Consider the following 27028-nt stretch of genomic DNA (forward strand, 5'->3'; position numbering starts at 1 on the left):
AATTTCATAAATATGGAATCATACAGTATGCGGTCTTTTGTGTCTGGCATCTTATACTTAGCCAACTGCTTCTGAGATTCATCCACATTACATGTATCAACAAGGAGGATCTTTTTAACTCCAGAAATACTCGGGCTGGAGAGCAGAAAACTATCTAGCAAAAGCTACTGTAGAAAAACACCCCAAGATGATTAAGACCTGTATTTCTCCCCTCTCCAATAATATCCTTGAACAAGTGATTCCTATTTTAGGACAGCAAGGAGATTTGCCAAGTGATGGATACAGTACATTGAGTTTGTAACTATCTTGCTAGCTAAAGACCATTAAAGATATTTGGAGAGAGATGACATCAGCAGAAGTGGCAGAGACCTAAAAATTCACTCCCTCATAAAAGGAAAAAATGTCTGAATGAAATGACGAGAATCAACTTGCTTACAACTCTGGAAATTAACCAAAGGCTTGCAGCAACTTTGGAAGCATTTCCTCAAAATGAAGAGCTGAATCTCCACAAGAACAGTATGCTTTGGGGCATTCTGGCTTGCCCTAGACTCATTCTCCATTCCCCATCTCTACCGCACCCTTGAAAAGTAACAGCTTACATGCCTGGAGCAGCGTGGAAGCCCCTTAGGGAAGGAAACAAAGCTTGACCTTTCCCAAAGTCCCACCCCAAATAATTCTCATGATGGGACCATTCAGGTGATTCCCTGGAAGGCCATACTTACAAAGCCATTTGTATTTGACCTGATCCTGAGCGCAGGTAGCATCAACAGTCGACTCCCTGGGGGTGATTGTCAAATACATTTATAGGCAAGTGCTTTTGCTTTGCAGCTGCGTAATTAGTAGGTAACAGTTGGGGCAAACAATGTATTAACCAAAAAACTTTTTTTAAAAAGCCTGGGGAATAAGGTACCCATAGGGCTTTGGAAAAGCCCCACGATATTTGTGGGTATAGGGAGTGCCACACACACACACACACACACACACACACACACACACGACTGTGCATATGCCCAAGAAAGCCCTGAGAACCCTCTAAGCTCTCAGATGGCAACGGCCTTGCAGAATGGTGAAGGTGTGCCCCAGGAGTCACACAGACGCCCCTGGCAAAGACTGGCAGATGTACTGGCTCCATGCATTTAAAGAAATCTCTCTCCAATCACTAGGTAACTCCTAAACTAACTTGGTAGACAACTCAGTTGCCACACATGACAAAGGGTAGACTTTACAGAATTCGTTCAGAAAAGTCACTAAACAAACAATTATATATCATCAACAACAAACTATGATGGACAGGAAGAATTTGCTTTCTAGAGGCACAATATTATATGATTGAAAATGTCAGTTGGGTGTGGTGGCTCAAGCTTGTAATCCCAGCACTTTGGGAGGTCGAGGTGGGCGGATCACAAGGTCAAGAGATCGAGACCATCCTGGCCAACATAGTGAAACCCCGTCTCTACTAAAAATACAAAAATTAGCTGGGCATGGTGATGTGTGCCTGTAGTCCCAGCTACTCGGCAGGCTGAGGCAGGAGAATTGCTTGAACCCGGGAGGCAGAGGTTGCAGTGAGCCGAGATTGTGCCATTGCACTCCAGCCTGGCGCCTAGCAACAAAGTGAGACTCTGTCTCAAAAAAAAAAAAAAGAAAGAAAGAAAATGTCCAGTTTTCAATAAGAAAAATTAGAACTGGCCAGGCGCAGTGGCTCAAGCCTGTAATCGCAGCACTATGGGAGGCCGAGGCGGGTGGATCATGAGGTCAAGAGATCGAGACTATCCTGGTCAACATGGTGAAACCCCGTCTCTACTAAAAATACAAAAAATTAGCTGGGCATGGTGGTGCGTGCCTGTAATCCCAGCTACTAAGGAGGCTGGGGCAGGAGAATTGCCTGAACCCAGGAGGTGGAGGTTGCGGGGAGCCGAGATCGCGCCATTGCACTCCAGCCTGGGTAACAAGAGCGAAACTCCATCTCAAAAAAAAAAAAAATTAGAACTATGAAGATACAAGGAAACATGGCCCATATACAGGCAAAAAAAAAAGCCATCAATATAAGCGATCCCGGCCTGGTGTGGTGGTGGCTCACGCCTATAATCCCAGCACTTTGGGAGGCTGACGTGTGTGGATCACCTGAGGTCAAGAATTCAAGACTAGCTTGACCAACATGGAGAAACTCCATCTCTACTAAAAATACAAAAATTAGCCAGGTAGGTGGTGTGCACCTGTAGTTCCAGCTACTTGGGAGGCTGAGGCAGGAGAATCGCTTGAACCTGGGAGGCGGAGGTTGCAGTGAACTGAGATTGCACCACTGCACTTCAGCCTGGGTGACCAAGTGAGACTCAGCTCAAAAAAAAAAAAAAAAGCGGGGGGATCCCTGACCAGGCACAGTGGCTCATGCCTATAATCCCAGCACTTTGGAAGGCTGAGGCAGGTGGATCACTCCTGAGGTCAGGAGTTTGAGACCAGTCTGCTTGACGTGGTGAAACCCTGTTGCTACTAAGAATACAAAAATTAGGTGCACCTGGTGGTATATGCCTGTAATCCCAGCTACTTGGGAGGCCGAAGGATGAGAATTGCTTGAACTCTGCCAGGAGGCAGAGGCTGCAGTGAGCCAAGATCATGGCACTGCACTCCAACCTGGGCAGCAGATTGAGACCGCATCTCAATATACATAAACATACATGTATCTCACATATACATATCTCTCACACACACACACACACACACACACACACACACACACACGATCCTTAAGAAAGGCATGGTGGACTTAGAAGACCAAGACTTTAAATCAGCTATTTTTAAACATATTAAAAGAGGTAAAGGAAACGGTCTAAAGAGGTAAAGAAAGATGAGAATGATGTCTCACCAAATAGAGAATATTAATAAAGAGATAGAAGTTATAAGAACCATAAGAGGCCTGGGCATGGTGGCTCACACCTTTAATTCCAGCAATTTGGAAGACCGAGGCAGGAGGACTGCTTGAGGCCAGGAGTTTCAGCCCAGCCGGGGCACCACAGCAAGATCCCCTCACTACCAAAAAATATACAAAAATTACCCAGATGTGGTAGCGTGCACTTGTAGTCCCAGCTACTCAGGAGGCTGAGGCTGTAGGGAGGATCCTTTGAGCCTAAAAGTTTGAAGTTGCAGTGCGCTATGATCACACCACTGCACTCTAGCCTAAGTGGCAGAACAAGACTCTGCCTGAAAAGAAAAAAAAACCAGATAGAAATTATAGATTGAAAAGTGCAATAGCTCAAATAAAAAACTCTCTACAGGGGTTCAAGAGCAGATCTGAGTAGGCAGAAGAAAGAATCATCAGTTAACCTAAAGAGAGGTTAATTGAGATTATCCAGTCTGAGCAGCAGAATAAACAATGAAGAACAATGAACAGATCCTAAGAAGCATGCGAGCCATCATAAAGTGTACCAACATGCACGCCATGGAGTATCCACAGGAGAGGAGAGAGAGTAAAGAGGACATAAAATGCATTTGAAGAAATTATGGCCAGAAACTTCCCAAATTTGACGAAAGACAATAATCCACACATCCAAGCTCAATGAAACTGAAGTAAAATAAACTCAGAGATCCATACCTAGACATATAATCAGACCGTCAAAAGCCAAAGTCAAAGAGAGAAGCTTGAAGGCAAAAGATGAGTGACTTACCACATACAAGAGGTTCCAATGAGATTAACAACTAGTTTCTCATTCGAAAATATGCAAGACAGAAGACCATACAATGGCAAGAAGAAAAAAGAAAGTGTAAATCAAGAATTCCATATCCAGCAAAACTATCCCTCAAAAATGAAGGAAAAATCAAGACATTACCAGATAAGCCAAAGCTGAGAGAATCTGTCTCCATGGAATCTGCCCCCCACAAATAGTAAAGGAAGTCATTTAGGCTGAAATTAAACACACACACACACACACACACACACACAACTAGATAGTAAATTAAACTCATATAGAAATAATGGTTTGGATGTGGTTTGTCCCAGCCAAAAACTCAGGTAGAATTTTAATTACCAATGCAATAGTGTTTGGAGGTGGTGTCTTCAAGGGATGAATAACCTAAGATGAATTAATATCCTTCTCAGAAGACTGGGCTAGTTCTCTGCAGAATGGATTAGTTTCGGCAAGAGTTAGTTGTTGTAAAGTGAGGTTGCCTCTCATGTTCTTCCCTTTTTGAATTTCCCTTTATCTGCCATGTTTTGAGCAAGCACAAGGCCCTCGCCAGAAGCCAACAGATGCGATGGACCAATCTTGAACATCCCAGCCTGCAGAATCATGACCTAAATAAGCCTCTTTTCTTTTTCTTTTTGGCAAATTATCCAATCTCAGGTATTCTGATACAGCAACACACGAAAAAAGGTAAGACATACACAAAACAAATAGCATAATGGGGGACATAACCATTCCTTATCAGTAATTACATTAAAAAATTAAACTCTCCAATTAAAAGGCAGAAATTGCAGAATGGAGTTTAAAAGCATGATCCAATTACACACTCTTTATAAGAGATTCACTTTATATTTCCAGACACACATAGTCAGTAAAAGGGTAGAAAATGATATACTGTGCAAATGCTAAGCAAAAGAAAGTCTGAGTGACTATGCTCTTTCAGACAAAAATCCTCTTTCAGACAAACAGTGTTACTGGAAACAAATAAGGACATTTTATAATGATAAAGGGTTAATAATTCAAGAGTATGTAACAATTGTAGACATATTTGTATGTCTGTGCCAGAGTAGCAAAGAATTGGCAAAGAACAAGATTCTGAACAGCTGAGCTGGTAGCTCTATACTGAAAAAGGAGAAATGTCATTTGCTTAGGTTACTGACAACGACAAGACTGTAATCAGTCTTGGGCACCCTGGAAGGCACTGGTTTTCCATCCTGGCTGCACACTGAAATGATCCACGGAGTCTGAAACTACAGAAACCTGGGCCCTACTCCAAAAAATCCTGATATGATGGGTCTGAAGTAATATTTCTTAAAGTGCCGCGTGTTCTGAAGTTCAGGCAGGATAAGGACGCCCCGGCCTAGAGGGTGAGAGCATGGCCTCTGAAACACACAGCCCAGGTTTCAACCTGAGCTCTGCCTCTTATGGGCTCCAGAAAACCTTGAACATGGCTGAACCTTGCTGGAGCCACATCACAAAAGAGTGTCTGGAACACAGTGAACGTGAATAAATGTTAGCATTATTGCCATTGTCATCACTGTCGTCATCTGTCATCATCTTCATTTGCCCAGGACAGGCACAACTTGAGGAAGCTCTGAACCCTTGCTTCATGCCCCAGGAAGACTGAAGTGGCTCCAGCCACTCAACACAACAGACCTTTCAAAGACGGCTGTCACGTTCTGGACCGGGCATACTAGGGTGGAGTTTAGGAAAGGTACCACCCTCCCATACCACAACGCCCTGCAAAGAAAATCCGAGAAACCAACTAAACCAGTAACACCAACTTTCTACCTTCATTAACACAGTCCTTCTTTTGTAAATATAAATAAGACAATGAAAGACGGCCTAATGTTGAGTGGGAAAAAATGGCATGAATAAAGACCTAGATGATTAAAAAGACCAATTAACCTGTGGGGCAGGTGAGAATATCCAATAAGCAGAATTCTAATTAATATCCTTGAAGGAGATTGTACCCATTAAACGAGTGTTTCATAAAATGTGAACACATTGCTATGAAAAAGAAGCAATTAGAGAAAAACAGAGTTCTTAGAAAATAACACAGCTGTCTGTCAAAATAAAAAAAAATTCAACACCAGGATCAAACAGCAGAATGGATACAGCTGAAACCCAAAGTAGTTACCTAGAAAATAAAACTGAAGAGCCCCAGAAAGTAAGGAAAAGAGAAAGAAAATAGTAGAAAATGTTAAGAATCCCATGGGATCAATTTAGGAGGCAGAATATTAGGAATTCAAGTAAGAGAAGGGAAAAAAATTGAGAAGAGATACAATCGAAGAATTAATGGAAGAAATTTCCCCAGCCAAATATTCTTGAGCTATTCAGTAGACAAAGAATTGTAACAAGTATAACAATTCACTATGGTGTGTGATAACCAGGTAGATCAATAGACATACTTTTTCCAGCAATATAGCAGAAAGTACACCGTTCTTGAACACAGGTTTGGACTGCATAGGTCTACTTATCCATGGATCTTCTTCTACCTCTGCCACTCCTGAGACAGCAAGACTAACTCTTCCTCTTCCTTTTCCTTCTCCTCCTCACCCTACTCAACTGAAGATGATGAGGATGAAGGCCTTTATGATGGTCCACTTCCACTTAATTAATAGTACATACAGTTTCTCTTTCTTACGACTTTTTGAAATATTTTCTTTTCTCTAACTTACTTTATTGTAAGAATATAGCATATACCTAACGTACAGAATATGCGTTGACAGATCGGTAAAGCTTCCAGCCAGCAGTTGCTTATCTGTAGTTATGTTTTTGAGGACTCACACATGACACACAAATTTTCAACTACATGAGAGGTCAGTGCCCCTAACTGCCATGTTGTTTAAGGGTCAACTCTAAATATTACAGATATTATTTTTCCAGGAATTAATCTGTAAGATTGATGCAATCACAAAATCAAATCCTGACTGTGTAACTTTACAAACTCATTCTAAATTTATTGAAGAATGCAGAGAAGTAGCAAAACGTGAAAAAAATAGAATGACTTATTATAAAGCTGGACTGGTTAAAACAATGTAGTGTTGTCTTGGAAATGAACTCATAGATTCATTACACAAAATAAAGATTTACAGACAGACCCATATCTAGCAGTGGGGTGGAGGAAAACATTTCAAATAGGAGGAGAAATACTGAATCATTAAAAAAAATAGTACTGGGGAAATGGCCATCCACTTGGAAAAGATAAAGTTAGAACCTCACGTCATACCATATGTAAAAGTAAGTTTTGATTCAATTACTTAAACATAAAAACTATAAACATTTTAGAAATGCACAGGTGAGTAACTTCAGAATTATGGTCAAAGAGAGATCTTTTAAACTAAGAAAGAAACCCTAGAAGTCACCTTTTTTTTTTTTTTTAAAGCAGATTTGCAAGATTAAAAAACTGGCACTTCTGTATTTTTAGAAAACACACTTCATTAAAAATTAAAAGACAAACAAACTGATAAACAAGACAAACTGGGGTAAGATATTAGTCACTTAAAACAGAAAAGTCTTACGAAGTTAAGAAATCTCACACATCCATGTAACACAGCCTCACAAAAAACATGTACAAGCAATGCATGGAAGAAACCCAAATAGGCAATGAAATCTTACTGTTGGTTTCATTTGGGTCCCATCTATTCTTTGTTTCTTTTTTTCCTGTTTTCTGCCTTCTTTGGTATTAACTGTTTATTTTTTATGATTCCATTTGATTTCCTTTGTTGGTTTCTTCGCCAACTCTCTGGAGCTTTTGGTGTTATTTTAGTGGTTGTTTTAGGCTTTACCGTATACAGCTTTAATTTATCATAGTTTACCTTCAGGTGACATTAGATTTCTTCATGTACAGTCTAAGAATCTCACATTGTATACTTCCATCCCCTCCTTTACAGTATTTTCATACAATTACTTATACAAATGGTATAAACCCCACAATACATTGCCGTGCTTTTCTTTTTTTTTGGGGGGGGGTTCTTTATATGCATTAAACTTCTTGAATCTGTGGTTTTCTAGTTTTTATTCCATTTTGAAAAAAATTACTATAATTTCTTAAAGTATTTTTTCTGTTTACCCTCATTCCTTATTCCACATATATTAGGATTTCTGGAAATTATTCCACATGGCTCTGTGATGCTTTTTTCATATTTCTGTTTTAAAAAATGCTTTTTCTGTATGTTCTTCATTTTGGAGAATGTATATTGCAATATCTATGAGTCCACTTATCTTTTTTCTTTTTTCAAATCTGCCATTAATCTAATCCAGTGAAATTTTTCTCTTATAGTTTTCATCAGTAGAAGTTCAGCTGGGCAGATCACGAGGTCAGGAGTTCAAGACCACCTTGGCCAATACAGCAAACCCAGGCTCTACTAAAAACACAAAAATTAGCTGGGCATGGTGGCATGTGCCTGTAGTCCCAGATACTCAGGAGACTGATGCAGGAGAACTGCTTCAACCAGGACCCGGGAGGCGGAGGTTGCAGTGAGCCAAGATTGTGTCATTGCACACCAGCCTGGGCTACAGAGTAAGACTTTGTCTCAAAAAAATTTTAAAAAGAAGAAGTTCAGCTGGTTTTTTTAAAATATCTCCAAGTGTCTACTTAACTTCTGGAACATCGGAATACAATTTTAATAGCTGTTTTAATGTCCTTGTCTGCTAATTCTAGTATGTGTCAATTTTGTATCAGTTTCAATGGGTTCACTTTTCTTTTCACCTTGGATCATGATTTCCTGCTTCTTTGCATGCCTAGTCATCTTTGATTAAATAGTAGACATGATGAACGTTATCTAGTTGGTGCTGGATACTTTTGCATTCCTATGCGCATTCTTAAACTTTGCTCTGGGACACAGGAAAATTACCTGGAACCCATTTCATTCCTTTGGATCTTGCTTTCAATATTGTTAGGCAGAACTGGAACAGCATTTAGCTCCGGGCCAGTGACTCCCCACTACTGAGGCGAAACTCTTGTGCGTACTCTATACAATGCCCCAGTGAATCATGAGGTCTTCCAATCTGGATGGTGGGAAAACCCTAATTTTGTGACTGAGACTTTTCTCTCTCATCCTCTGAAATGGTTCCTTCATGTCCTCAGTTTCCTCACATGTAAGAGCTGATCAGCAGCAGCTGAATATTCACAGGGCTTCCTCTGCAGATCTCCAGAACCCTCAGCCTGAGTAAGTCTCTCCTCTCTGGCACTCTGTTCTGCAAATTCCAGCCACCTTGGACTCCCGGCCTCAGTAGAGCCTCCTTAACTCGGCAGGAGTGCCAGGTTCTTCCCTGGTTCCTGTGCTGTGGCTTGGAAACTCTCACAACAGGAGGCTGCAGCAATCCTGATTTACCACTAACGGTGTGAGATTAAAATAGGGAAAATACAGAGTCGAATCAGACCACTTTTATTGACATGGACCCACAGTAGCTTGTTTGGTTGGCTAAAATATAAAGTCAAAGGTGGGCTACATTACTTGAGGTTGAAATGCCAGGCTTTCTTGGTACACCACAGACATAGGGATCTAAAGTCTCAAGCAGATTGGAATGTTAGAGTAGATTTGGCATGCCAGATCTCACCCATCCCAAGAGGATCCAGAGGCACAGTTTTCTCTAGTTATGAGAAATAAATATGTGAGAGGAACCTCGGAATCCTTGAACTCTTCTCTGGAGGCCACAAATAACAGTTGGAATTTCTGCGCTACTTGGTCCCTAAATGCAATCCCAGGGCTGCAGGGGCCAAGTGGCAGCACTGAATTGCCAAAGGCATGGTGGATGTGGCTACTGTAAAGGACAGCAGAGCCACAGCCACCACCAGAGTAGGCTGGCTCACCGAGATCTTTGGCGTTGGCTCTAAGAAGCCCTCTTTCTCTGATTGAACCATGATGGATACACGTTTCTGAGTTGATAAAGTTTAGCAATAAAAACAAACCACTCTCTAAGGCAAAAAGCCAGATTCCTCAAACAATGTAATACAAAATGCAAACAATACTAAACACGCCATTGGCTCTGGGGTACTCACATTCCCATGGATCAGTCTTCCTAACTTAGATTTACTTTGCTTTGAGAAAAACTGTCCTAAACTATAACTAGGTTATCGGTAAAAACAAATTCTAAAAAATGTTTTCAACTCTATGGTTATTAGTCTCTCAGTAGTATTAGTTATTACAGTGAACCTAATATCCAGCTCAGTGCTCCCGTTTTCAGCGTTTTAAAACTTCTAGCACCTGTGACTATGGGAGACTGTGTCCATTATTGATAAATAAGCCATCACAAGGTAGTTCACTAAATCTTTCAAAAAATCGTCTCATCAGAGTTATACAGTCTGATTTCTAATTGGCATCCAGCATAATGTAGAACCCGTTTAATTTAATGTAAGCAAGACAATTAATGATCTCATCACAGAAGACACTAAGCACACAGTTGTTTTAAAAACTACCCCAGTTACGTGAAAACACATATTGTTTATTCATGTTGCTAGTTTTCAGCATTTGGAAAGGCACTTATAAAACACTATGGTTAAAAAAAAAAAAAATCAGCATTTCCCTTCTTCCCCTCCCTCTCATATTGCATTCACCAGCCTACAAAGGGAGGCCTCCCTGTGCCTCCGCCTGCCCCCACTCCACCCACCGCTCCCCTCTCTTCCTCTTCCCCAGCAGGGCCCTCGCCCTCCCGCACATCATCACTCTGGCAGGAAGTGCACAGCTCTCCTTCATCTCACTCTGTGTCTGTAAGCGCAGAATGATGAAAAGCAGGAGCTGCAGCAGGGCTCCGGACGGCCTGGTGTTTGGGGGCCCTGCAGAGGCAAGTTGCTGCCAGGAGAGCAAGGGCAGCACCAAACGCTACAGCAGCAGGGGCGGCTCACACCTGTCTTCAGCCAGCCAGGCCTGCCGGGTGTCTGGAGGAGCTGCACAGACCTGGAGCCCTGGCCCAAAACTGCTCGTTCTCACAACCCTGAGTGAGGGACACTCTCCCTTCAGAGACGGCAACTCACTGTGTGGTCTTTATGGAGGGAATTCGGGGACAGAAGGCCTGGGATTGAACTAGATAACTTACTGCTGCATCTTTAGTTGACAACTCGAGAAAGAGGAAAATATATTAGCAGAGACAATTCAAGCAGGAACTTTTATTTTGAAAAGGATTGAAATCGCGCCGTGTGGTGGCTCATATCTGTAATCCTAGCACTTTGGGAGGCCAAAGCAGGTGGATCACATGGTCAGGAGATCGAGACCATCCTGGCCAACATGGTGAAACCCCATCTCTAACTAAAAATACAAAAAATTAGCTGGGCGTGGTTGCCCATGCCTGTAGTCCCAGCTACTCAGGGGGCTGAGGCAGGAGAACTGCTTAAACCTGGGAGGCAAAGGTTGCAATGAGCCGAGATTGTGCCACTGCACTCTAGCCTGGGCAATAGAGTGAGACTACATCTCAGAAAAAAAAAAATTACTGAAATGAAGACTTCCAGCCATTCTACTGCTAAGGCCCAGGAGAGGGTACTTTGCTTTCTAAGTCTTCCTTTCCTTGCACAAGGTCTCCTGTGTCATCTGAAAATCTCAGTTCCATTTTCTGGACCCTGGGGAACCACAAAGGGAAAGAAAGGGAGTAGCACAGTCCAGCTGAAACTTTCCACACCACCCTCGGCATCTGCGTGTGTGGAGAATGGATTTGAGGAGAGCCAGGTTTCTGGCTCACAGATCCATCAAGAGATGCCAGACATGAGATGCCAGACAAGGACCTGCCCTAGAATGGTGGCTCAAGGAAGACAGAAGAGGGGCAGCTGCATTCGGATAAAATGAGCCACATGGAGAGAGCCTGTGAATGAGTATGAAGGGTGATAAAGGAGAAGGACGTCTGGGTGACTCCCCAGTTTCTGGACTGGATGGGCGGTGGCGCCACCAACTGAGACAGAAAATACAAAGGGACAAGAAGATGAGGTTGAAGGAATGTAAGTCATGTGATAAATAACTAGAGAAGAAAGATAATTGAAAAAAAGGAGGACTTGAACCCAGAGAGCTTTGGGTTCAAGTCCTAGTTCATTACTTAAGGTGTGGCAGCCTTGGCCTCACTTTAAAAACAGGAAAACCTACTCTTGCCGGGACTGCTGTGTTAACACTCACTTAGGGTGGCTGGCAAAATACCAAATATTAGGAAAAGTTATAGACTGTAATCTCAAACCTTTTGGAAGGCCAAAAGTTTTATTGGGGCAAGCTGAAGGCAGGTGCCTCGTGTACATCAGCATAGGAAAGAGAGAGGGACACAGGCTTGCCCAGCTAAGTGTGTTTTCCCCACACCCTTTTGCCTCCACTGTTTACTCCTGTAGATTTTGTGCTGGGGGCCCTCTCTGGGAGGATCAAGGGGGAATTACTGGTTAGGAATGCTTACTCTGGCCCTGGAACCTAACGCTTTTAGTAAAACCGTTCTCTTAACCATGTTAATTATCCACAAGCACGTTAACTTAGAATCTCTGCTATAAAATCTGACAATGTGTGGATAACACCGGGAGTCTTGGTCTATTGGCTGCAGCCGCCGTCCACCCCGGCCCACCTGAATCACTGTAGCAGTGTGAGAGTGCATCACTCATCCCTCACTGAGTCAGGGTCTGCAGGCCAGACCTCCGCAGGTGGTGGCCGACGTCTCACGGGTGTGAGGATGAGGACGCACAGGTCCCACCCAGGGAACCGTGACCACCGTTGCTTATAGCATCTTTGGTATGATTCTGGAGAGAACATCTTTGGCAAGTTTTCAAAACTCTGTGGTGACGATTCCTGCTGTGTGTCAAGTCGGCTACGCCACAGTACCCAGATGTGTGGTCACACACTAGTTTGGATGTCGCTGTGAGGGTACTTTTGTAGGTGAGATTAAGTTTTAAGCCAGTAGACTCTGAACAAAGCAGATCACCCTCCATAATGTAGGTGGGCATGCAGTCAGTGGAAAGAAGGGAGAGAAAAGGACCGACCTCCTCCAGGAAGGAGGAGTTCCGCCTGCCGCCTCCCATCAGGCTTAAGCTGCAGTTTCAGCTCAACCCCCATACCCAGCCTGCGGGCCAGCACTGCAGACTTTGCAATGCCCATTCCCACAGCGGTGTGAGCCAATTCTTTAAAATAAATAAATCTATGTACATATACATACATATATGTAAGTTATAATCCAGATATGTATATATACCTGTGTCTGCATGTGCGTATCTACCTACATCTGTCTCTGTATCTGCATACCTCCTACTGGTCATGTTTTTCTAGCATAGCCTAATAGATCTTTACGGATTTTCCTCCCATCTGTTGTGAATGCCTTTTCTCCTCCTAAAGCCAGAGCCAAGGCTATCTCAATGGTCACGATACGGAGACTGAGTTTTGCTAACGAACCAAAACACTGCACTGCTGTGGTCAATGCAACGGAATAACATTCTTAGGGTACAGATGAAAAGCCACCCAGCAAACTCCCACCTGCAGTGAGGAGCTACCTCCAGGAAGCGCCTGTCCAGAGAGCCAGCGCCTGCCACGGCTACCTAGACGGAGCCTCATGACAAGCTCTCCCGAATGGTTTGAAGAGCAAGCCACGAATGTCACCTTCAGGGGAAGAAAATTAGGCTGCCAGGGTTCCTCTTCTGTTCTCTGTTCCCTTCCACTGACTTGTAGTGGATCCCACAGGCCTAGGAATCATTAGGGCCCTCAGGTGAAAGGATCCAGGTCCCTGACTCCCTCCGTGAAGGACGAAATCACTGGCTGAGCCCGCCCTGGACAGGGGCCAGAGCAGCCTTGCCCTAAACTGAGCCACTGAAAGTCAGGGGGTTGCTGCAGCAGTTAGTGTCACCCTAATAAAGCCCTAACCTCCCTACATAAGGCAAGGAAGTCAGTCCAGCTCGACGAACCCCTTCTCTGCCTGGGGCTTGGGAGGAAATTAAGTCCATGGGAGGTTGGCGCTGACCCCCTCCGAGAGAGGAGGCTGACCCTGCTCCAACTACTGCCGCAGGGCTGGGGAGCAAGCGCTCCCACACTCTGCTCCCACAGGTCCACCTGCTGCTATGTCCTCCTACTAGGATGAGCCCTGAGACCCTGGCCTGCTCCCTGGCTTCCCTGGGACACCTCTGAGCCACCACCACAAGGAGCCATAACTCCTCGTCAGCCCTAAGCTCATGCATCCTTCGTGGCAAAACGCCCAGCCCCGTGAGATTCCTCATGCTGGGGCCAGGGCTGGGGGTGGCGTGCAGGGGTGACTGGGTGATGGACGTCACTCCTCTCTTGTCTTTTTGTCCACACACCCACTCTGCAGAAGGCGGCTTTTCCTTTGTTTGGAGAGCTTAATCTGTCTGCACCATGAAGGTGGGTGTGGAGGGATGAGGCATCTGTCCCCGAGTCACTGAAGGCAGCGCGGTCACCACACTGCACATCCCGCGGATGCCAACCCTACAGTCAGCCTATTCACCTCATTTCCCCTCTGCACCAAGAGCCAGCTTCAGAATAATCCAGCAAGGGGCTGGGTGGAGGTGGGGGGTGGGGAGATATTGACAAAATAAGAGGCCAGATGTTGACATCTGTTGAAGCCAGACGAGGGGTACACAGGGGTTCACTAGAGCAGTCTCTTTACTTTTATGTATGTTTGAAAGTTTCAAACTAAAAGTATTTTTCTGAAAAGAAATGTCTTCTATGGGCCAAGATACAGCGGAAGAAGAGCCTCAGAGGACCGTAAGGCCACTCCTGTCTTCCCTGATACCATTTCAGGGGTCACGGTGACCTTCAGGAAGGAAGAGGTGTTTTCAATAGACAAATTTGCTTTTTTTTCTAATTCCCATTAATACACAGATGTCATTACTTCAAGTCTAGTCACTTAAAGAGATTTTAAATAATTGATTAATGTAAAAGAAGAAAAACACTACGCTGTCTTTTTCATTACCTATCAAAACCCAGAAAACCTCCCCATCCAGCCCTGACACAGACACATACATATATTAATGATACGCTGAGAAGAACAAGCATACAAATCAATAGACACAAATCTGTTCAGGGCATTTTTCCGAGGGAAAAACTATCATCCTCTCTCTCCATCTCCCACGTGGCCTGCTCCTCGGCACAATGCCAAGGCAATTCAAATAACTCCCTTTATTTTATTGTCACAGAATTTTAGGATCCCTCAAAAACACAAAAACCTAATACTTCTTGAACTCTGATAAAATACATTCTGTTTGTGTGATCACACGTGTGCATGCCTATGTGCACAAACAGGCTTTAACGTCTACAAGAAATGTTTGGGTTTTTTCCTTTTTGAGACGGAGTCTCGCTCTGTCACCCGGATGCAGTGCAGTGGTGCAATCATGGCTCACTGCAACCTGTGCTTTGTGCCCGCCACCACGCCTGGCTAATTTTTGTATTTTTAGGACGGGGTTTCACCATGTTGGCCAGGCCGGTCTCAATTTCCTGACCTCATGATCTGCCCGCCTCGGCCTCCCAAAGTCCTGGGATTACAGCTTGAGCCACTGCACCCAGCCGCATCCACACTTTTAAATGCCCTTGTTTGCGTCACATTCCGTCCTTACAGGAGGGCACCGAAACAAACAAACGCGAAGAGGATGGCCTCGGAGCCTCTCAGGAAGACACCGAGGAGCATGCTCAGAAGCACCTCCCATAAGAAACACAGCGCTTCTCACTCAAGAGCAGTCAGCTTTCAGCGGTGAGATTTTATCAAGCTCTGCCTCCCGCTGCCCGCAGAGAAGCTGGAATTCTCTTCGCCATTGCCTCTAAACTGCTTACACCCCTGAAGGTGGAACCCTGCTCCAGGGCCAGGTGCCACTTACCACGAGGGAGAGAGGCCTCTTCCAGGAGACAACGCCTATGAGTCCCGACAGCAGCACCTGGAAGGACAAAAGGTACAGGAGGTGAGACACTTCCGAAACCTTTCATGGACAATCAAAACACCGTGAACCATTCTAACCTGGAGAGGGACAGCACACACACACAGGAGCGGGGCCACCATGAGTGGCATTTTCACAGCCTGCAGCCACTCTGAGAGGCACAATGGTCTCTCCGGACACCAGGGCACTGTGAAGGAGGGGACCACTTTGTGTACTGCATTAGGTGGCCCAAGAGTGGCAGGCTTTCTGAAACAACCCACCCCTGGTCCTCGATGTGACTTGGCTGTGCTAGGCTGCGCGCCTATAATCCCAGCTACTCAGGAGGCTGAGGCACGAGAATCACTTGAACCCAGAAAGTGGAGGTTACAGTGAGCCAAGATCATGCCACTGCATTCTAGCATGGGAGACAGAACGAGACTCCATCTCAAAATAAATAAATAAATAAGTAAAGTCCAGCTTCAGCCCTAGGGAAATCCTTGACCAATGTCTCCCATGTCTTTCTGGGGCTGCATCTCACTAACTCTCCTTCCAAATGCCCCTGAAACCTCTCTCTTGCCTTCTGTACCCAACACTTGAACCCGGTGGGCGTGCCATGTTCTCAGATCACTTTACACCCAGAGGACGCTGGCCTTTCTCGGAAGGATCCGACCATTCCCCCTGGAGCTCTTGCCATCATTCCATGCTTCTATCCCCACCTTCTTCTTTCGGCGAATTGCACATTTCTGACCATAATGCCATCATGTTTTGAGCTCATGGTACAGTTCAGGGGCCACTCTGCCACAAAGCGTGATCCATTCTTCTGCTTAGCGCCCTCCATTTCCCAGTTCATCTCTCTCCCCTCTGCCAGTGCTCTCCTGTTTCACCTGCCGATCACAGCCTTGTCCCTTTCCTCTCATCTCCACCTCCACCCTCCCCACTGAAGCCATCCTGGAGGCCTCTGCCCAATAAACCACATCTCCCTGGCCTAATAATCTAGAACCCACAAAGCTAGGTTCCTGATTTTCTAGCATCTGAGGCACCTGCCCTGGTGGCCCCGCTCCTCTCCAGGTCAATCCCCTACCTTGCAGTGGGCACTGGGCTCAGCCACAGTGCTACGGTGGGCACTCAGGCTCAGGCCAAGCCCCTCCTCCAGCCACATGCCACCTGATGCTATTCCCTGTCACTGTGACTCCAGACACCTGTCACTCTGGCCTCAGCTCATTATTTATTTGTTTGGGAGTGGGACACTAGATTATTTTTCCCAAACATCTGCTTTCTCCCCAGACCTCTCCAGGAGGGGCAGCGCAGGCATCCCTTCCCCTCCTCCTCCCCAATACTGGAAACACCGACACAGTTCCAAATACAAAAGCCAGATAGATTGGGAAAGGCATGATACTGCTAACAGAGAAAAGGCTTAGCCCTAATGAGGAAGGGCCCGCAGAATGGCTTGAGAGAGGCTATGCACAGCCCAGTCGCTGGGATGCCTCCTCTCTGGAGAGGCCTGCTGTGGCCCACTGGAGACCAAGGGCAGTTGGTGTAAAAGAAGCTCAGAGTCCCTGCTCTGGAACCATCAAATCTTGAACTGTTTTTGCTCAGTTCCAGTTACCAGCAAGGATTATGTTGCACGTTCTGACATCTCAGTAATCCTGTAGGTTGATTTTCTACCGTTCCCATGAGAAAAAGGGTCATGAACCTAGTTAGCCACAAAATTACCGCATCGCGAAACCTTCATCCCATTTAATTTCTCGGTATCATTACTGAGCCAACAGTTCACAAAGAATATAGAGAAACTGAAGCGGGTTGGTGAAAAGTAACAGAATTAAATAGCTGTGGGAGAAAAGCCAAACAGATCAGAAAAGGCAGGATATTGCTCATGGAGAGGAGACTGCGCCTTGAGCACCATGATTGTCACAAGGACACCAAGTTGCTCTTTTCTCTACCTCCCCACCCAGCCTAATAGAGGTAAGAGATAAAATTGGAACAGACACAGAACTTCCTGCGGTTGAGGCTGATGACACGGGATAACTGGCTGCCGGGAAGTAATGGCATCCTTACAGTCAAAGACCTGCCCGTTTGATTGGTACCTGCCTGGACACAGAGCCCTGAAATAAATTCGCTCTTTAAATCCTGTCCTCTAATAATGAAAAATTCTTTCATTTCCTAAAATGGAGAATGTCCTTCAGATCATCAAGTCTGGTCTAAAGGCAAATGATAGCGAAGGAAGTCCTTCTACAACAGTCTTGAAAGCCAAGTAAATTACTTTCGTGGAGCATATGGCAGATGGGTGCCCGAGAGCCACAGTGGAATCAATTTACCACTAAGAAGCCAGCATTCACTGTGTCTGGAGAAAAGATCTTTGTTGCAAAAACAGAGGAAATAATATTCTGAGTCCAGCAACCCCCATCTTCCAAACCTTCCGGGCTGCGGCTCGGTGCTGTGCAGTGTGGCTCCCACGGCCTCCCGTGCGGCTCGGTGCTGTGCAGTGTGGCTCCCACGGCCTCCCGTGCGGCTCGGTGCTGTGCAGTGTGGCTCCCACGGCCTCCCGCGTGGCTCCGTGCTGTGCAGTATCGCTCCCACGGCCTCCCGCGTGGCTCCGTGCTGTGCAGTATGGCTCCCACGGCCTCCCGCGCGGCTCCGTGCTGTGCAGTATGGCTCCCACGGCCTCCTGCGTGGCTCCGTGCTGTGCAGTATCGCTCCCACGGCCTCTTGTGCGGCTCCGTGCGGTGCAGTATCGCTCCCACGGCCTCCCGTGCGGCTCCGTGCTGTGCAGTATCTCGCTCCCACGGCCTCCCGTGCGGCTCTGTGCTGTGCAGTATCTCGCTCCCACGGCCTCCCGTGCGGCTCTGTGCTGTGCAGTATCGCTCCCACGGCCTCCCGCGTGGCTCCGTGCTGTGCAGTATCGCTCCCACGGCCTCCCGTGCGGCTCCGTGCTGTGCAGTATCTCGCTCCCACGGCCTCCCGTGCGGCTCGGCGCTGTGCAGTGTGGCTCCCACGGCCTCCCGTGCAGCTCTGCGCTGTGCAGTATCTCGCTCCCACGGCCTCTCCTGCGGCTCCATGCTGTGCAGTATCTCGCTCCCACGGCCCCCCGTGTGGCTCTGTGCTATGTAATATCACTCCCACAGCCCCCCGTGCGGCTCTGTGCTGTGCAATATTATTCCCACAGCCTCCTGGAGCAGCTGATCTTCCTACTTCACCCTCCCTGGATTCTCCTAGCTTTGGGTGTAGCTTCCTTTCTCTGAGTCTTGCTGGGGCCACAGAAGGCTGGCTGAGGCATACAGGCCTCTGCCATCTCTCTCCACCTGTGGGGACACACTCAATACTACCCCCACCCGGTCCATGCTTTCTGCTTTCTGCCCCCTCTTCTTGGAGCCACTCCCAACTCACCATTCCCAGCCTTTCATCCCAGGCTGTGGTCCAAACTTTCTCCACACCATTTCCTTTTGGGAGCTACACCAACACATCACACTCATAATGTCCTGGAGAAAAATTACCTTTCTTCTCAACCTAATGATAGAAAAAGAACTCTACAGCGTTCAGTTATCTTCTCAAGCAGAAGCAGAACTATAAACGGATGACAAGATCGCCTCATGAAAGAAAAAAAAAACCTCTATTAGTGTGAAAGTGTTTAAAAATATTCTAAATAACTCATGAGTCAAAAGAAACTGAAAGGTGAATTACACCATTGTCTGTTCTGTTGTAACACATGCTTCTCTGATGCACATTCTCTCTTAAGTGCTTGGCAACAAACTCATTTGTCTTGGGCCTGCCCTGTAAGATGCTGCCTTCTCATAGGGCTATTTACTCTGACATTAGGGTAGCTGCTGGATTTTGTTACTTAGTGGGTTATTAAGTAGCACATATATTATTATAACACATTTTAAAAATATTTTTACTTTAAAAATTTCAAAATAATTGGTTTCCTTTGTAATATTCTTATTTCCAGCTTTTAAAAAAAAACCGTATTCTGAGAAGGGGTCCACAGGCTTCACTAGACCATCATGCCAAAAGCTTCGACCCCGATGACTGAAGTTCCTTTGGAGCAGATCTTTTGGTGATAAACTCCCATGTTTGGTTTATCTGTAAATGTCTTACTTCACCTTGATGCTTGAAAAATAGTTGTGCTGGAGACACCCTAGGTTGACAGCTGTGTCCCTCAACAGCTTGAAACCACCGCACTGTTTTCTGTCTTCCATTACTGCAGTCAAAAATCAGCTGTCCTCATTCTCTAAAGACTTCGGAGTTAATCTAATACTAAAGGCCAGGGCCTTGCGTATTCAGAGCTTTCTGCTTGGTATGTTTAGGTGTGGATTTCTTTTTATCTTCTTTGGGAGATACTGTGCTAATGAATCTGTGAATTTATATTTATTAGTTTTGGAAATTTTGTAGCCAATCTCTTGAAATGTTGTATCTTCTCCATTTTCCTTACCAGGGACTCCAATAGCTCTATCAGTAAAGACTGGTCTTTCACATTCCATCCTCCAAATGTCTTTGTTTTTCTTCCACGTGTTCCCTGCGCATGTCACGCACGACTTAATTCTGGTTACTTTCTTTAGATAGATTTTCTAGATCACCAATTGTCTCTGCACTATGTCTGATCAGCTGTTGAACCATATAACCGCACTTGTTTAGAAAATTTCAGTGATTATATCTCGCATAACTAGAAATTCTACTTTTATTTAATTCTCAAAGGTAATTATTTCAAATAGTTCCTTGTTGTGTGCTCATCTTTATGACTCAAATGTTTTAGATTACAAGATACAAGGTCCCAGGAAGGCATCAAATTCCGGCCTTTGCTGTCTCCTTGTGGCTTGCTTTCTTTGATGCTTGGGCACGTGGAAGTATTTGACTGTGCATGCACTGCTTGCTGGCACAGAGGGAAACATGAAAAAAAAAGCATGTTTCAGGCTGGTCTGAAACTTCTCAGCCCAAGCGATCCTCCTACCTCCAGCCTGGGTGACAGAGCAAGATTCCATCTCAAAAATAAAATATGAAATAAAATGAAATGATTCTGAAGATAACAGTGAGGTATGCAGAATTACAAGACGGCCCCCAAGGTCCCCACTCCCTGTTGTTCATGCCCTGTAAAATCCCCTCCCATTGGCCGTAGGTGGGACTGTGAATCGGCCGGAATACAGCATGTGATGAGGTTATGCTGCCTGACCATGGGGGATGGGAAAAGTCCCAAATCAGTTTGCTGTGAAGTTCATCAAAAGGGAAGTGTTCTTGGGTGTGACCTAATCAGGCCAGCCTTTTGGTTCTGGGCCCTTCGTGGAGTCCTGATTTGAGGTTCTGCTGCCGGCCTTGAAGAAGTGGGCTGCGTGCCAGGAGATGCCTCTAAGAGCTGAGAACTTTCCCACCCACAGCTTGCAAGGAAGCAGGGCTGAGTCACGCAACCCCCAAAACGAATTCTGCCAACAACCTGAAGGAGTTTGGAAGCGGATCTTTCCCTCATCAAGCCTATGGATGAAGATGCTTCAGCATCGCCTAGATTTCAGCCTGCAGACCCTGAGGACAGGACCCAAATAAAACATTCCAGAGTCCCAACCCTTAGGAACTCTGAAATATTAAGTTTGAGCTGTTCGATCCTGCTATGCTTGTGGCAATTTGCCTCATAACAATAGAAAAGTAATGTATCAGCCGGGCGCGGTGGCTCAAGCCTGTAATCCCAGCACTTTGGGAGGCCGAGGCGGGTGGATCACGAGGTCAAGACATCGAGACCACCCTAGTCAACATGGTGAAACCCCGTCTCTACTAAAAATACAAAAAATTAGCTGGGCACGGTGGTGCGTGCCTATAATCCCAGCTACTCAGGAGGCTGAGGCAGGAGAACTGCCTGAACCCAGGAGGCGGAGGTTGCGGTGAGCCGAGATTGCACCATTGCACTCCAGCCTGGGTAACAAGAGCGAAACTCCATCTCAAAAAAAAAAAAAGAAAAGAAAAGTAATGTATCTAGCTAATCAAAGTAAAAAGGAAAAACAAAATAAAGTTATAAACATTGGGAAGAGGAAGCAAAATTGTTACTATCTGAAAATAATGTGACTACCTAACTAGAAAACTCAATGGAATTGATTCAGAAGAATAAGAAACCATAAGAAAGTTCACTATGTTATCTGGTTACAAAATCAGTATGTTGAAAATTACAATTCTATAGCTGTCCTTGAACAAGAGGGGTATTGGGGTGCCAACCTCCTGTGCAGTCCAAAATCTATGTATAACCTTTTGACCCCTCCAAAATTTACCTGCTAATAGCCTACTGTTGACTGGAAGTCTCACCGATCACATAAACAGTTGATTAGCACATATTTTGTATGTTGTACGTATTCTGTATGCTCTATTCTCATAATAAAGTTAGAGAGAAGGAAGTGCTACTGAAAAACTCACAAGGAAGAGAAAATACATTTACTATTCATTAAGCGTAAGCAGATCATCAGAAAGGCCTTCATCCTTGTCATCCTCCTGTTGAGTAGGCTACGGAGAAGGAAGAAGAGGACTTGGTCTTGCCATTTCAGGGTGGCAGACCTGAAAGAAAACCCACGGATAAGGGCTGTTTAAACCCATGTTGTCCAAGGTCAACAGAGTCAATATGTATTGTGTACTGGATATGTGCCAGATACCGACTAAGCTTTTACAGCTTATCCTGACAACCTGAATAGGTAATGTGTGACTCCGGTGCCTCTGCACAGATGTGAAGATTAAAGCACAAAGACTTTAAGTGACTTGGGGACAATTTCATAGCATCTCTCAAAATAAACCACTGAACTCAGTGGTTTTGCTTCTGGGAATTTAACCTGTGGATACACTACCAGAAATATGCCAGCCTATTTACACAAGGACGTTTACTGCGAAAACCTGAACCGGTGAGTAGCAATAAAGGGCTAGATAAATAAACTTGGATATTGACATAGAACATGAATATATGCATTATGAAGTCTGAGGCATATCCGTTTATGCCAATGTGGAATGATCTTGAAGATAAATGACAAGCAAGACATGGCCCAGTGTGCAATGAAGGATCCCTGTCTGTGTAAACAAGCAGGAATGGCTGAATGTATTTACTACGTAAACTTTTCTCTCTGGAATGACGCACAAGAAGCCTTAATATATATACACACACACACACACACACACACCCCCCATACACACACACACACACCACACACCACACACACACACCACACACCACACACACACACACACCCCATACACACACACACACACCACACACCACACACACACACCACACACCACACACACACACCACACACCACACACCACACACGCGCACATGTGCGCGCATACACACACACACTCTTATGTTTACGGATTTTTTTTGGAGACAGAGTCTCCCTCTGTAACCCAAGCTAGAGTGCAGTGGCACGATCACAGCTCACTGCAACCTCCATCTCCGATGCTCAAGTGATCCTCCCACTTCAGCCTCCCAAATAGCAGGAACTACAGGCATGTGTCACCCAGCTAATTTTTGTATCTTTTGTAGAGAGAGGGTTTCACTATGTTGCCCAGGCTGGTCTCGAACTCCTGGCTCAAGTGATTGTCTCACTGTAGACTCCCAAAGGGCTGGGATTAAAGGAGTGAGCCACTGTGCCAGGCCACGGAAGAATATTTAATGCCATGTAGAAATGTTCACACTAAATGAAAGGAGGAAGAAAAGCAGGTTACAAAATGGTTTGGAAGGTGAATAATTTCCCTTCTGAGAAGTAAACAAATACATAAAGAAAATCAGCAGCCACGTCTCAAAGTTACCATGGTTATCTGCAGACAGTGGGATTTTGGCTTCCTCTGTATTTTTCTATTTCCCATGGTTGATGCGTAACAGAGAAAACGTGTTATTAAAACCCAAGCCAGCGACAGCTGGTTCTGTCTCCTCCTAAGTGAGGAGGCATAACCCACGCCAGCGGGCACTAACTTCCTCTGATGCTCCCATGAGCAGGTGGGAGAGGTGGACGGGGACAGACAAATGCCAGCACTTGAACGTGAGGGTCATTGGCTTCAGAACAGGTATGGAAAGGCTCTGGAAACAATGGTGGCCAGTCTGAATGAGGGGCAGGAAACCAGAATCCCTGCACCGTGACGGGGCCTGGGGTGGCAGGATGACCAACAAGGTGTGTGGGGAACTGAAGGGGCCTGATCTGCCCAGAAACTGGTCAGCCAGGTGGCCATGTGCAATTCTATGTGGGCTGCTGCTCCTTGATGGAGAATAATGAGAATTAGAGACATAAATGCAAGCTTCAAGAATAAATTCCAACCAGCCCCCAAATGTATTCAAGAGCCTCTACCCCCTCCCTTTCTCAACCCATTGTCAGAATAAAACATATGAAGCGGGAAGGTACATTGCCCAGCTTGAAAAAGAGTATTATATAAACCATTTGCAAATGATTTTTACTCTCTTCTTTTAGAAATCTCCTCATGGCACAATAATAAAAACAATGCATTTGTTGATACAGAACATTAATTCCATTAAAACTGCATTGTGTGTAATGAAAAGCTATCAGAGTATAATCATGCAAGCGAATTCACAGACCCACATCAACTTTTAAACCCACTGGAACTACCACAGGAACTGAACCTGTCTGGGAGACAAATTGCTCTTTCATTTCCAAATCATTGTGACTAAAGGCTACTGTAGTAATGTCAAAAGCCACACACTATTTATGCAAACTCTCAAATCCAGGACTGTTACCTAATGGTACCTCTGCACGGCTTTCCCAGGACCATCCTGTTCTCAGACCCAGAGGCTATGCCCCCATTCCTCACTTAGCCCCAAAGCAGGCTCCCTTCTCAGAATTATTGCCCAGAGATCCCAGCTGTACCCTGAAGGGAGCCTGGCTGCATGGGAAAGAGGTGCCCCCAGGAGCTGCTGAGTGGCTGGAGAAAGCTGCAAGACGAGCAGCTGTGGGTGCTGGTGCCCTAGCCAGTGGTCCTGTAGCTGTTTCTGCCCATGCTGAGTAATTAGCGGTTTAGGGGTTGAGGGGGAGGCAGAGGAGAGGACACCCCCACCCATGGAGTGAGCTGGATGAGGCAGGAGGGGTGGGAAGGGACCCTCTGAGGCAGAAGATGTGAAACTTACCCCAAGGGTTGAAGAAAGCCCCTGAAGGGCACAGTGTCATTGGGTGGGGGGAGTGACACGGTCAGATATGCATTTTAAAAAGACAATTCTGCAGGTGGAAAACAGGTTAGAAGTCGCCAGGAGTGAGGGCAAAAAGGTCTTTGTAGGGTTCTTACAGTAGCTCAGGTGCCAGGTGGCAGCCAGGTACCAGGTGGAGGGAGGAACTAGGGTCTGGGGCCCAGGGTGAGCTGGTCAGTAGATAACCATGACTTGGATGGATTTGAGAGTGAGATACAGCCAGGGAGGGACATGGGGCATCTGGGATCCTGACAGGCACATCTGGGTGAATGGGGCCTCTGGTGGAGGTAGGACAGGCTCCAGGAGCACTGGTTGTATTGAGTCAGGCTGCTGGGGAGGCGTCCGTCATGTTTCCATCAGGCCAGTGGGTGGATACAGGCATCTGGGAGGAAGAGAGGCTTGGGGGGCACTCTCAGCCCTCTGCCCCAGCCTGGGAGCTCTGCCCTGCTCTGCTGCCCCAGGGTGGCCCCTGCAGGGGATGCAGGCTGCTCTCCTTCCTCCCTGTGGCAGGTACTACACCCAGCTGGCACTCCTGCCATCTGCTCTCACATCGGGCCGTGCCACACACAGACTGGAGTGCAGAGCCCGTCTTCTGTCTCCACAAGGTTCTGAGAGGAGGCAGAAGGCCATCAGGACAGGGGAGGAAGAGGGCAGGGCACAGGAGTACGTCCAGGGCCGCCCATTCCCGCTGATGATAGCCCAGGGTGAAAAGACACACCCTGGGCAGGGACACCATCTATGCCCCTCCCTCATCACATGGGTCCACCCTTGGTTTTAGACACTTCTAGGATCCCCAAACATAGTAGGGGTCTGGACAACTTGTGCCATGCTGGTGACATGAAGGGAACCCCCCCATCTGACTAAGTGGCCCCAGTACCCTTGTAACAGCCATCTCCACTGCCCACTCCTGTTCCCCCTTCCCCTGGCTGGCACAGGCAGAACTCCATGTCTGGTCAGTTCTGGTTTGCTGAGTCCCAACTCACCCGGCTGACACTGATCTAGCTCCTGCTTTACAGAAGGAATGCCCTCCTGCTTTGGCCACCCCCTTGCTTCCTCCCCCACTCACTCTCCACAGCTGCTCCTTAGCAAGAGCTCCCTCTGCCCATCCATCTCCCCCATACCTCCCCTCAGCTCCTCACAAGATCTATCCTGGGGAGAGCCTGTTTCCTCTCAGGCTCCATTCTGCAGGATGCCCCTAAGCCTCTCTCAGCCTCTCTTCCTCTGAGATGCCTGTGTCCACCCACTAGCCTGATGGAAACGTGACGGACACCTCCCCAGCAGCCTGACTCAATACAACCAGTGTTCCTGGAGCCGGTCCTACCTCCACCCAAGCCCCCATTCACCCAGATGTGCCTGTCAGGATCTCAGATACCCCATGTCCCTCCCCTGCCCTATCTCACTCTCAAGTCCATCCAAGTTCAGGGTCATCTACTGACCAGCTCACCCTGGACCCCAGCCCCCAGTTCCTCCCTCCACCTAGTACCTGGCTGCCACCTGGCACCTGAGCTACTGTAAGAGCCCTACGAAGACCTCCCTGCCCCCACAACTGGCTGGCCACTTCTAACCTGTTTTCCACACTGCAGAACTGTGTTTTTAAAATACGAATCTGACCATGTCACTCCTCCCACCCAATGACACTGTGCCCTTCAGGGGCTTTCTTCAGCCTCTGGGGTAAGTCCCACATCTTCTGGCTCTGTCCACCCCTCCTGCCTCATCCAGCTCACTCCATGGGTGGGGCTCTCCTCTGCTTCCCCCTTAAACCCCAAACAGCTAATCCCAGCATGGGCAGAAACAGCTACAGAACCACAGGCTAGGGCACCAGCACTCCACAGTGCCACTTGCAGGTACACCTGTCTCCTGCCGCTCAGCAGATCCCAGGGGCCCGGGGCACCCGTTTCATCTGCAGAGTGCCCACCAGAGCAAGGGCCTGGCACCAGGCACACACGAGAGTGAAGGCCTTCAGCACAGACGAGCTCTGCCAGTGCCGGCCTTAGGACGGGAGGCTTTGTGCCCATGCTCCTGCCTGGTTCCACAGCCCCATGGAGGCAGGAGGGTCCTGAGGGCAGTGCGCTGACTCTTCCCCTTTATTTTATAACCAAAGCAAGGCAAGTTCAATATATAATAAGTTAGGAAAGGCAAATAAGCTGAAGGAAAATAATGAAGCTATCTACATTCACACGGCTTCTCCTCTAACTCCTGTTAACATGTGGCTGGGTCCTATTTAAATTGGTTTTTACAAAAATTGGGTCATCACGTTGTCAATAACCTTTTCTCATGACCATATAATGGGTCACGATCACCACGCCACACCCTGTAGGTACTCACTGGCATCATCTTAACGGCTGAATGGGACTCCACTGCATAAAAATCCAAAATACTCCTGGCCTATTATTCTATAAACAT

At 46.4% G+C, this 27028-nt stretch overlaps 1 protein-coding gene across 11 annotated transcripts in view; it reads right to left on the minus strand.

The window, feature by feature from the left end:
* ENTREP2 (endosomal transmembrane epsin interactor 2) overlaps positions 1-27028 on the minus strand; it is a 425727-nt gene that overhangs the window by 239401 nt on the left and 159298 nt on the right. For all 11 annotated transcript variants that reach the window (XR_013536571.1, XR_013536568.1, XR_013536572.1 and 8 more), the window contains exon 2: positions 15448-15504. Coding sequence is in view for 5 of the 11 variants with exons in the window: in XM_078375953.1 (XP_078232079.1) it covers positions 15448-15504 (57 nt within the window). In the remaining 6 variants the exon portion in view is untranslated. The remainder of the gene's footprint in view (positions 1-15447; positions 15505-27028) is intronic.

This window comes from Callithrix jacchus, chromosome 6 (assembly GCF_049354715.1).
Source record: "Callithrix jacchus isolate 240 chromosome 6, calJac240_pri, whole genome shotgun sequence".
NCBI classification, from domain to species: Eukaryota; Metazoa; Chordata; class Mammalia; order Primates; family Cebidae; genus Callithrix; species Callithrix jacchus.